The 12,238-nt window shown below is 39.9% G+C and overlaps 1 protein-coding gene across 1 annotated transcript in view; it reads left to right on the top strand.

The window, feature by feature from the left end:
• The window catches only part of THSD7B (thrombospondin type 1 domain containing 7B), a 658,530-nt gene that overhangs the window by 166,691 nt on the left and 479,601 nt on the right, over positions 1-12,238 (top strand). Inside the window, exon 3 of the mRNA XM_081814537.1 lies at positions 1,655-1,900. Within this exon, the coding sequence (XP_081670663.1) occupies positions 1,655-1,900 (246 nt within the window). The remainder of the gene's footprint in view (positions 1-1,654; positions 1,901-12,238) is intronic.

The raw sequence follows: 12,238 nt of genomic DNA, 5'->3' as shown, positions 1-12,238 counted from the left end.
AAAAAAAAAAAAGAAAGGGAGAGAGTGTGATCAGGCAGGAGAGTAGAACAAAACCATACACTAAAGATTTAGGGTATATTTTGGTCTTTTAGAAGAAAGTGTATCCCAAAATTTTAAAGAGAGAACAACTTAGATATATACACAAAAAATAATGTTAAGTACAATGAAGGGATAGAATATGACTCTAAAAATGAAAAAAAAATGTTTTTTAAAAAAGGGATTGGTAAGATGTTGGTTGAAAAAGGGAAAAAAATTCAAAAAAAGAAAAAGAAAAAAAATTCAAAAAAAAACCTTTGAAAGACTAAAGAATCAGGGGGGAAAAAGCCATGAATTCTATGTGCAGTATTCCCCTAGTGTTGGAGTTTTGCCCTTCTCATTGATAGGTAAACTTGGTCTTGGCTGGCTGTTCTTGCTGATCTTCTGGCGGCAGGGGGGGGTGCCTGTTGCCCTGGTTCCCAAATGTCTTTGCCGGAGGCGAAATTGCCCTGCTCTTGCCAGTCTGGGCTAAGTAATCTGCTGGGGTTTGCTCTGGGGAGCTTTTGTTCCCTGCAAGCTTTCAATCCAGCTTTGGAGGACAAGAGTGAAAATGGCGGCTTCCCAATCCCTGCCCCTGAGGAGCTGAGAACTCGGGGCCCCACTCCTCAGTGCACCCCTAGAGAAAAGCAGTCAATCACTTCTATCTCCCTGGTCTCCAGCTGCACTCCGTGCTTACCTGGCCTGTGACCGAGCATTTCTATCTCTGGCACCCAGCCCCATGGGAGTGTCCAAACCCAGCAGATCCCTGTGGTGCACTTCCTCGCCGGTCCTCCCAGGAGAGGAAGGGGAGTCTCCCCAGATCTGCCATTTGTTGGGTCCCTGCTGGAAGAGCAGTGGCCCGACTGCCGTGGATCACGGTTTATGGCAACCCCAGCTGAGAGCCCACTCCTCGGCTCCGTCTCTGCAGCGGGCTTCCTCGCCCCATACCTGGGAGCTCTGCCGCACTCAGGGTCCTGAGACCACACTCTCCCAGCGAAGGTTCCACCCCCCACTTAGCCACTGGAGCGACGTTCCTCAGTGTAGTGGAGCCAACTCCCAAAAGTTCCGATTTTGTGCTCTGCTGCTCTGTCACTTGCCAGTAGCGGCTGACAGAGGCCCCCTCCCCCGCCATCTATCTTCCCAAATATCACCTTGGATTCACCTCTCCGCGTGTCCTACCTTCCAGAAAGTGGTCGCTTTTCTGTTCAGAGAGTTGCTGCTATTCTTTTCTTTGATCTCCTGCTGAGTTCGTAGGTGTTCAGAATGGTTTGATCCCTATCTAGCTGAATTCCTGGGACCAGACGAAATTTAGGTCTCCTACTCTTCCGCCATCTTGCTCCTCCTCCCTCAGCCTCAGTTATTTTTGATAATGCTTCAGACAAAGTTCACGGTTGGCTCATTTTACCTATGCATCTTGCTAGAGTGAAATAACTTTACAGTTTCAGATAAAATAGAGCATACAATCTTAAAATGATATTCTTCATTATTTTATCATGATGCTTCTAACATTTTTTAAAAATCCTATTTGAAAGCTCATATCAAATTTCAGTTTTGTTTTCTTTTCCATAACAGGCACTTCATAATGTTGGTTGCATCCGTTTAATCTATGCCCTACTTTTTTTTGCTTTTGTCCCTTCAGCCTTTGCATGCAAGACTCCTTCCCTTTGACTATCCAGTCCTGCATCATGCCAAAAGACTGTGAAACCACTGAGTGGTCCTCCTGGAGCCCCTGCTCCAAGACGTGTCGTTCAGGAAGTCTCTCACCTGGATTTAGGAGCCGGAGCCGGAATGTGAAGCACATTGCTATTGGGGGTGGAAAAGAATGCCCTGAACTTCTCGAGAAAGAGGCCTGCATTGTTGAAGAACTCTTGCAGCCATGCCCCAGGTATGGCATATTCTTTGGCATGAGTATTCAGTGTTCTATATAACCTCGTTTTATGTGGGGTAGGGATGTTAACAATAATAACAGTAGCTGTGACTCATAACTGTTGAGTCTTTCCTCAGTTTCGAGATCTACACTAAGCAGTATAGCACAGTGGGTTAAAAGCATGGGCTGTGTTGATTACCTGGGCTATAATCCTATTTCTGTGACTTTCTGAATTTGCGAATTTCTGCAAGTAACTTAAGTCTAGTTTCTTAGTTTACTCATCTACTAGCAGTACTCACTTCATCCAGCTCTTGGCACATGATAAATGCTCAATAACCATTAGTTATTGTTACCTGACATGTCACACCTAAATTTTATGACAACCTAAGAAGCTATTCATAGCATCTTCATTTTGCAAATGAGGCCATTGATGCTTAGATTAAATAGTTTTTGAGGTTACATACGTAGTGGGTGGCAACACCTTGATTCGAATGCAGTTCTGTCTCTAAAGGTTCCTGCCACCCAATGGCATTGTTTCTAATAGAGTCCCTAAAGAGCCAGAGGATGTTGGGAAAAGGCTTGACCTAGATTAGTAGCTATATTTTAATATTTTTCTATTGGTTATATTTTGCCTGGCTGTATGTATAGCATAGTATGTATGTATGTATAGTGAAGGCCTCCAGTGTATTTTTCTCTGGATTGTTGGCTTATGGTAGTCCTGGTCTGATAATGACAGAAGTCATTTGGGGCTAGCTAGCTATTCAGAAGTATTTTGGGAATAAATTTGTGGTAATTTCTGCTGGACAGCTGCCCTGAACTCTATCCGTTAAATATGTAGCTATTTTAGATAGACCTTTTCTATAGTTTCTTATAATTTGTAAGATTTGAGAATTACTTCCCCAGTGAAAAGTAAAATGAGGCAAAAAAATAGCTTCTTGTAGAAATGAATCAAATGATTAATCACATTCAACAGGCATTGTTGATTGGCTTAGCTATTCCTTACACCTGAAATAATGTGTATATGGGGTGGGGTAGGGGTGGAAGAATAAAGAGGTAATTTCTTGTTGTCAGAGTCTTAGCCACTCACTTCTTCAACTTCACCATTGAAATCATTGTAGATTCAACTAATGATCGTTCATTTTTTATCAAGATAACCCCTTAGATTCATATCACTTCATACCTCAAAAGCAGAGGAGGTAGGTGTAGTTTATGATCCTTTACAGATTAGCTTTATCTCACAGAATTCTCCCTAGTGGTGTTGAGGATGTGTCCATTCTTTAAAAGCACTGATATTGAGGGAAAGAATGAGATTGGAAATGACATAAAGCCTGAGATTTTTGTTCCTTTTGAGTTTGGAGAGCCATGGATTCAAATTACATCACCATCATTTATTAATTGTGTGTTTTTGGGTGAGCTATACAACCTCTCTAAAGCATTTCCCTCTTCAATAAAATGTGTCTAATTATGCTGCCTGTGTTGAGGATTGACTACATACAGACTAGGTATGTAAAATGTCAGTCTCAGTGCTCAGCACATAGGAGGCACTACAAAGATGGCAGCCCTTGTTGTTGCTGTCTGCAGGTGTGTTCATTTCCTCCAGAAGGAGAATCCCTCCTTTCCTTGGAAGGCATACTATAGTAATTTAATGGGGGTAGGAAATTATTTCTTCTGGGTAATGTGAAATCTTTTTCTCTATGGAGGCATACTTTAGAAGGGTTCTCAATATTAGGCTTCCAGAAATAGAATCTGGGTTTAATGATGAACTTGACATTGATCCCGTTTTTCTTCATTCCTTTCATGGAATGGCTCGTGACCTCTTCCAGGTGTTGATTTATAGACATCACTCCATTTTTTCCTTCTCTTTTCTTTGTTAAAAATTATTACAATTCTCTTGGGAGTCAGAGAAGTTCCTCTCTGATGATCAGAAGAAGGTTGAATTGCATCTACATATGTTAAATAATGGATTATTACTTTTATTGAGTACCTACTGTTAGCCAATAACTATGTCAGAGATTTAACAAAGATTATTTAGAAGAACAATAAGTTTATCATCAAAATGGGGCACTTTTGTGGTAAAAGTAATGCAAATTGGTAGTGTTCAGATTTGAATTGAAGTCTGTTTGGCTTCAAAGTCAATATTCTTTCCATTACTTTCATGATAGTCATAGTAAAGACACATACCCAGATAAGGGTGTATATGTGCATAGTTGTGTGTTTATATGTATCATGTTTTCTAACAAAATAATATGGAAGGTTAATAATTCAAAATGTGCCCAAGATGAATTTCTTTATTGATCTTCATTTGATTGAACCTTAACATCTGAAAATAGGTCTGACAAATTTTGTTGGCAATGAACCTGGCCCTCTAGTTCTGCTGTTTGGAAATGTTATTGAATTTGACATTTTTAAAAACAGGCTCACATAGTGAATTTGTAGGAAATAGGAGTCCTTGAAAACTCACTGAATACCAACCAGGGTTTCCTTGGGAGAATGATGTGTTAGCGACTGATTCCAGGAGAATGCATAAATAACAACAGGATTAACATTCGCTGCATTCTTACTTGTCTGAAATCTGAGCTGTGGCCTCTACCATAGGAAAGCATAAAGACTGTGTACTAACTTTTATTTCTAGTGTGACATTGGTGATTAAAATTCATTGTGAACAAGGAAAATGGAAGCAAAAATCTATTAGGCAACAAAAATGCCCATTTCTCTTTTCCCAGAATTCAAGAGCAATTCCTATACATTAAGCAATCTAATTCACCATATTTTTTTTTAAAGATTTTATTTATTTATTTGAGAGAGAGAGAATGAGAGACAGAGAGCACGAGAGGGAAGAGGGTCAGAGGGAGAAGCAGACCCCCTGCTGAGCAGGGAGCCCGATGCGGGACTCGATCCTGGGACTCCAGGATCATGACCTGAGCCGAAGGCAGTCGCTTAACCAACTGAGCCACCCAGGCGCCCTCTAATTCACCATATTTCTCCCCAGCAGGAAAATGTACATTTCTGTGACTTTTCATAGTGTTTTTTTAAACTCTCAGAATGCAGTTTGGCTTTTACCCTTCTACCATCTGTGCTATAAGAGACGTGTTCATCCATTCAATAAATATACATTGACCGTGCCAAGCACTATGTTTAATGTTTGTGATACCTCAGAGAACAAAATAGTCAAAATCCTCTCCCCCTCATGGGGCTTAAATTTTAGTGAAGGTATACCAAATAAATGTAATAAATAAGCTATATACTGTATACATGAGCTGTGGGGAAAAACAACAACAACAACAAAACATTACAGTAGGGTTGCTGGGATGCTGTGATGTGGGGTCAGCTCAAGTTACAGACCTAAACAGGGTCATTACAGAAGCCTCATTTGAACAAGCAGAATGTGGTGGGGGAACTTGAAAGAAGTGAGGAAAGTAGCCTTTCAGATAACTAGGGGAAGAATATTCCAGGAAAAGGGAAGAGCTAGAAAATTACCCTAGGTCCTACATATTAATATTCCTCAAAAAGTTCTTTAGTTGCATAGCTTTGGGGCTACTCTTCTTACCAGCTGGACTCCACTGGTCAGCATTTTAGCTCTAAATACTATGAGGGCCAGTCCCTAAGGTGTGTTCCCATGAAAGGAATGGTCACCAAGAGGAGCCCATTCTGGAAGTGCTCCCTGAGACCAGAACTCTTCGGAAGTTCCTTGGGGCAAATGACTTAAGTAAACTTGAAAGGAGACAGAAGCTAGTCTATGTTATGCTACCGGGGGAAATTAGAGAACTATAAAGAAGTTAGCATAGTACAGCCTTATGTTTGTTTCAAGGGTATGTTTTTAACCAAGACATGTATAGACTCCAAGAAACCCCTTCATTCCGCATTACAGTGTACTTGTAAATTTATGTCGCCTTCCAACATAACACTAAGCACTCACATTGTATATTATGAGGTGGGCATAGAAATGAGAGAGACAGGATGCATCTGCTCGTCACTTGCCACCTTTTCTCTTTGTGTGTTTATCTCCTGTCATTAGGCATCATGATCTTAGGCACTACGTTATTCTCTACCTCAAAACATTGCAAGATATGTGTTTTATAAACTACCTTGGTACTTGTGTCTTTTCTTATGTCCTGATTAGCATCTGAAGTATTAGATCCTACATCTCAACTCGGAGGATGGTGAAAAGCCTTCTCAGACGATAAATAGTAAGGTGGCCCTGTTTACTAGATAGCATAAGGAAAGCATTTTAAATGCTTAATGTCAGATAACTGAGGGATGACCTGATGCTGGAACAGCTGTGCCTCCAGATCCCTTGTGTTGACTTAGAGAGTCCATTCTGGCTGAAGACACTGTAACACACAAGAATATTGGAAAATGTCAACATCTTTCTTGGAAGTGACACCTCAGATTACCCACCAGCAACTTCCACCACTTCACCAGGAAACAACAATTTTCCTGCAAAAATGGCTGTTCTGCCTCTTAAATGATCATTTAGAATTTGAAATCGAATATAAGACAGCACTATTAAAAGGTGACAGTGACCAATGTAGATTAGAACTCCTAAGAAGATCTGGAGGCAGAAGCTGTGTGGTTGATATAATTACATATCCTGTGTGATATAACTGCACAGAAAAGCCCATGGTTTCAATTCTTGGGTCTGGCACTGAATAGCTGGGCTCTAATAATCCATCCCCCCTTGTCTCTGGTATGTATGAATTTATCCTTATTATGATCTATCTGTGCAGACTCATAGAATTGTATCTGGGTCTCCTGCAGCCTACTTTGATTTGTTTCTATAACAACCCCCTGTGGCCAGCCTGTTTGTCCCTAACATCTCTTTAAGGCACTAAACCCAATTTTAGATTTTTTCGATAAAATTCTTTTTCCTTGAGAAGACTCTGGGGATTTGTTGATGGATCTTTATAGATGATACTGAAGCCAGGGATAGAGCTAAGGAAAAGGATGGCAGGCAACACTTGGCTTGGTTATTGGCCTCCTTTGGCCGTTGGAACTGTGTAAGTGCTGGAACAGGGTTGGTGTGTTGTAAAGAGTTGTTGGTCCAACACCTGCTTCAGCCTGTCACTGTGCTAATTGCTGGAGAATTCAGGAAACAGAAAACTTTCAGTCTGTGTTCACTTAGTTCATGCATCTTAAGAATCTTGTAAAAAGATCTTCTTTGAATTATGATGGAGTTCCCTCTTGAGAAATTGAAAAGATTTTAAGTCGAAATGCATTTACTCTACCTAACCTACCAAGCATCGTAGCTTCACCTAGCCTACCTTAAATGTGCTTAGAATGCTCATATCAGCTTATAGTTGGGCAAAATCATCTAACACAAAGTCTCTTTTATAATAATATTGAATATCTCATGTAATCTGTTGACTACTATACTCAAAGTGAAAACCGGAATGGTTGTAGGGATACAGAATGGTTGCAGGTGTATCTATAATTTACCCTTGTGATCTCATGGCTGACTGGGAGCTGCGGCTTACTGCCGCTGCCCAGCATCACGAGACTATTGGACCATGTATTGCTAGGTGAAAAAAGATGAGAATTCAAAATTCGAAGTATGGTTTCTACTGAATGTGTATCACTTTCACACTATCACAAGTCAAAAATTTGTAAGTTGAGCTACCATAAGTCAGGGACTCTCTGTAATATTACTCTTTAAAAACTAGAGCATCCAGAACACAATCACCATATTCTTTATTTTTTTTAAATTTTTTAAAATTATGTTATGTTAATCACCATACATTACATCATTAGTTTTTGATGTAGTGTTCCATGATTCATTGTTTACGTATAACACCCAGTGCTCCATGCGGTACATGCCCTCTTTAATACCCATCACCAGGCTGACCCATCCCCCCACCGCCCTCCCCTCTAGAACCCTCAGTTTGTTTCTCAGAGTCCATAGTCTCTCATGGTTCGTCTCCCCCTCCGATTTACCCCCCTTCATTTTCCCCTTCCTGCTATCTTCTTTTTTTTTTTTTTAACATATAATGTATGATTTGTTTCAGAGGTACAGGTCTGTGATTCCACAGTCTTATACAATTCACAGCTCACCATATTCTTTAAGAGTGTTTAATAGTTGATAATGTTCTTACAAATCATCCCATATCTAGGAATGTGGCTTTTTTGTTTATTTACTTTTTTCCTAGAATGAGTAGCACTTATAAACATGACTGGTTCGTTGTAAATGTTCAGAAATCAATGAATGAATGAATGACCACTCATATGTAGGGCAGTTCCAGAGCAATACTATGCTCAGGATACTTTCTTCCATGATTATACTTATTATATAACATGTGTGAAGGATTCAAAGTCATTTCTTATAAAGAGCAGCTGAAATTGGCATCGTCAAGGAGATTAAATAAGAACATTTACCCAAGGCAGGGATGGACACACGAAGCATGATATGACATGGTCCCCAATGGCCGCCTTGCTTCTGCTAACAGTGTGTCTGGTTTTCCAGATAAGAAGTTTCTGTTTTCATTAGGTTATAAGAGTAGCTTGAGAAAGGGTGAGGGATGAGATCACAGTCTGAATTTGTAAAAGTTTGCCTTCCAGAACAGAACGGCATGCCTATCACCTACCGTATCTTCTTTATCTTCCCCCGTTGATCATCTACCACAGCACTAATACCCTGTACATGATGGGAACTCAGTACATTTCTGAAATGAATTAATGGATTCGTTAAGGTTGCATCTCTTTTTGTTTTAAACTTTTAATTAGGCAGCTTTCCTGCATGACTTGAGGAGTAAAGGAGTCATGACCTGGAGCCCTCAGGAGACTCTGCTTTAGACAAGAAACAATAGTTTCAAAGAATCTATAAATTGTTTCAAGAGAAGAAGACTGATGCCTTTTTATTGAGTCTGTCTTTTACTGGTGCATATTGTTTCATGAGTCCCCATTGTGCCACTTTAAGTCCTCTTGGATGGAAGATTCATTCCCCTGTTAGTGTAAGAAAGTTAACGTACTGCTAAGTGCTGTGCATAGCGATAGAAGTCTATTAATAATACATATGTGGAGTTTGGCTAGCGAAGCCATCTGCTGAAGGGCAAAGAGCTTTGCACTTCAGAGTAGCTTTCCATAATCAATAGTCCCACTCTATTCAATAAAAAATTACCAGAGCATAAAATATCTAAAGTGTGATCTGTTCCCTTTATTTTGGTCATCTGTTCAGCAAAAAATGACAAGTTAATTCTGTCCTAATGCATTTACAACTTTAAAAGGACAACAGACATTATCATAAATTAGTCATGTTGCAATACACTGATTTTTAATATACAGACATTTAATTTGAATACCTTACACTAGGGTTTCAATTACAAGAGTGTTTGCAAATCTATATGTGCTTAGTCAAAACATGACCATTAACGAATGCGATCATTCTTTCAATCTGTCATCGTTAAATCACTCAAGATTCTATTCCATGTTGCTTTGCTTTAAATCCAAGTTTTAGAAGGAGAAAAGAAATCCACACTTTGTAAGCAATTCCAAGCCTTGTGAAAGTGATAAAGCGTACATTCTAAAGGGCAGAGGTTGCTATAAAACTCTGATGGGCCTGCAATCCTGTTGCTATTAGAATCACTTTATGTCACATTAGTAGGACGGAGGTATTTTAAAAATAGTCACTAAATGTGCCCACTTTTCTAATTTTGGCTTTGCTAATTTAGGATGTCTCTACTCATTGCTTCACAACAATGAATCCATTTCTTACTCCTTCTGCCCTCCCCCCTTCCATTTGAAGAATAGTTTGAGTACAGGATTCCTTGAATTAGACGTCACTGTCTGGAAGACAAGCTGGTTATCTCGGCAATTGAATTTGGAGGCCTTGAATTGCTTTTCCTAGTCCAGAATTTGTCTCCTGTATTTCTTAATGGGAATATGTATTTCTACCGTTAGAAATTTTTCTTTGATTTAATCTTGGTTTCTTCTTTAAACTGCATGCACCTTCTTAGAATGATAACATTTTAATATTAACTTTTTTTATAGTTTATTTTATTCCAGTATAGGTAAGAGTATTATATTAGTTTCAGGTGCACAATATAGTGACTCAGCAATTCCATACATCACCCGGTGCTCATCATGACCAGTGCATGCCTAACTTTTAATATGTATCATGTGGATACATTTATTGACCATTTCCTAAGAGGAGACCTACATTATGGGGAACATATGAACAGATTGGGCACTGAGTTCCAGGTGTGAGAGAAGGATTTGGAAGGCAGATTCTAGAAAGTAAATGAAGAAAAACTGAATTTCACAGTTACAATACATGATTGCCCTGATATATGGGTTCTTGTCCCCATTCCTGGGCTGTCTCATTTAAGAATTCACTTCCTCAGACCAAGTCCAAGATTTACTTGTCCTCGTAATGGCTGGGCAGGTAGCTACCTATTGCCAACTGAACTTATTTTCTATATCCTTTGATCAACTTTCTTTGGTTTGCCATTCACTATTTTAATCTATCTGTCATTTCATTAACAAGATGTGCTTCAGAGTCAGATAAATCTGACTTTGAACCTTGCTCTTCCAATTACTTATATGATCTTGGAAGAATTATTTCTTTTTTATTCCAATTATCCCATCTGTAAAGGGGAAAGCATACTTTCCTCATAGGGTTGTTGGGAAGATTTAATGAGGTTACATGCCTGAATTTGTCAGTGCAGTACCTAGCACGGAGTAGGTGTGCAAAAGCTATTGGTTATTGTCATTACTACTTGAAGGATGTGTCATGATACTCTAGGAGCTCAAATAAATTAACCCTTGGCTATTGTGTTCAGCCAGAACACTTGAAAAAAGCAAATGGATCCTACACATTTGTAGGATGAGCACTGAGTAGTGTCTTTCATTCCATGGCTCTCTTAACCCACTTGAGGCATTTCCATAATGGATTTCAAAGTGCCATGTACCCACAGGAGGTAGGACTCTGGCCTTTGAAATTCCCATATTTCCTTCTTAACCAAAGGACAAAATGAGGGTGTGTTAAAAGGCAGCAGAGTTGGGAGAGAGAGGGTGGAAAATGTCTTTGACAGGGACTTCACTGTTGAAGAGAATGTCCCAGGCAGTCAGGCAGCCAACTTGTCTGGGGCTGGAGGACCATTGCTGTCACAGCTTCTAAAGGAGAAAGTGAGTACCATTAGCCAAGAAGACTCCTTTGATTCCTCATTCTGTCAGTCCCTGGAGACACTTTGCCAGGTTGAGGGAGATCGGGATGTTCAGGTTTCATGGTTGCGGGATGATTTGTTGACTAAACGTAGGTAATGCTTTTGAAACAAATAAAGAGGTTGAGGGAAGACTGTGAAAGACGGGCAGTTAAAAAAGGAATATAGAAGTCCTTTTCTGGTGAGCATTTTCCCTCTGCTGCTTGCTGGGCTGGTGTTTTCTCTGAGGTGGTAAACAATTGAGGTAGTGATAAATGCCTTATATTTTTTTCAGAGAATTTGCCGTTTGCCAGTGAATAGAATTCAGGTGTTGTTGGTTAATGAGCTACCGACAGGGTTTTTGTTACTTTATATAAAACCATAGTCATTAAACTTTTCATTTTTCTCCCTAATGACTTCTAAAATTCTTCCATTACTAATTCTTCTAGGGTCACAATAAATTAATTGAAAAAACTATTTATACAGCTTGGCCCAGTCCTTTCAAACAAGCAAACAAATTGCTGTGACTTGCTGTAATTCTGAACTCTGTGTTTCTTTTATGCTCTTTGCTGAATTTTGGTTGTTGGAAGTTAGGCCATGGTATTCCTGGATCTCTAACATTAGGACTTGATGAAATCAATGAAATCCTCATACATAAAACGTTACTGTGTGTGTGTGTGTGTGTGTGTGTGTGGTGTTTTCTGTGGAAGCAAGGAGCAAATGTACATGTAGAAGGATATAAGCAGAAAGGGAATTAGCATTTATTGAACATTTGTTACGTGCTGTGTTCAGCATGTGGGTTTATTATACCCATTTTACAGATGAGGAAACAGAACTGGGCCAAGGTCACATGTGCCTAGTAAGTGGCAGAGCATAGGTCCATTGAGCTGAAAATCATGCCTGTTGTCTATACCACACTGTTCCCCTTTTTGTCTACCTTATTTGCTAATTATATCATAGGAGTTTCCTACTCAGTTGCTGTATCTGACCCCCTCCTTAATGGCCAGGGAGCTCTTCTGCTAGGCAACCGGTGGAGGAAGAGGGTCTGAAGTAAGCCCTTGGTAACCATCCCCCACAACAAACCCTTACCCCATTGCACCTTGCCCTGGAATACAGAGCCACCTGCCCTGAGACTCTGATACATGAGGGATAAGCCTTTTGCTTGAGTGACCACGGAGAACAGGGTGAGAACTTTGGGTGAGGAGAAAAGGCTTCAGAACTTGAC

The sequence above is a fragment of the Leptonychotes weddellii genome, chromosome 3 (assembly GCF_054177405.1).
Source record: "Leptonychotes weddellii isolate Sample4059 chromosome 3, ASM5417740v2, whole genome shotgun sequence".
Lineage (NCBI taxonomy): Eukaryota > Metazoa > Chordata > Mammalia > Carnivora > Phocidae > Leptonychotes > Leptonychotes weddellii.
The sequence above is the reverse complement of the archived record's forward strand: the minus strand, read 5'-3'. Positions and strand labels throughout refer to the sequence as shown.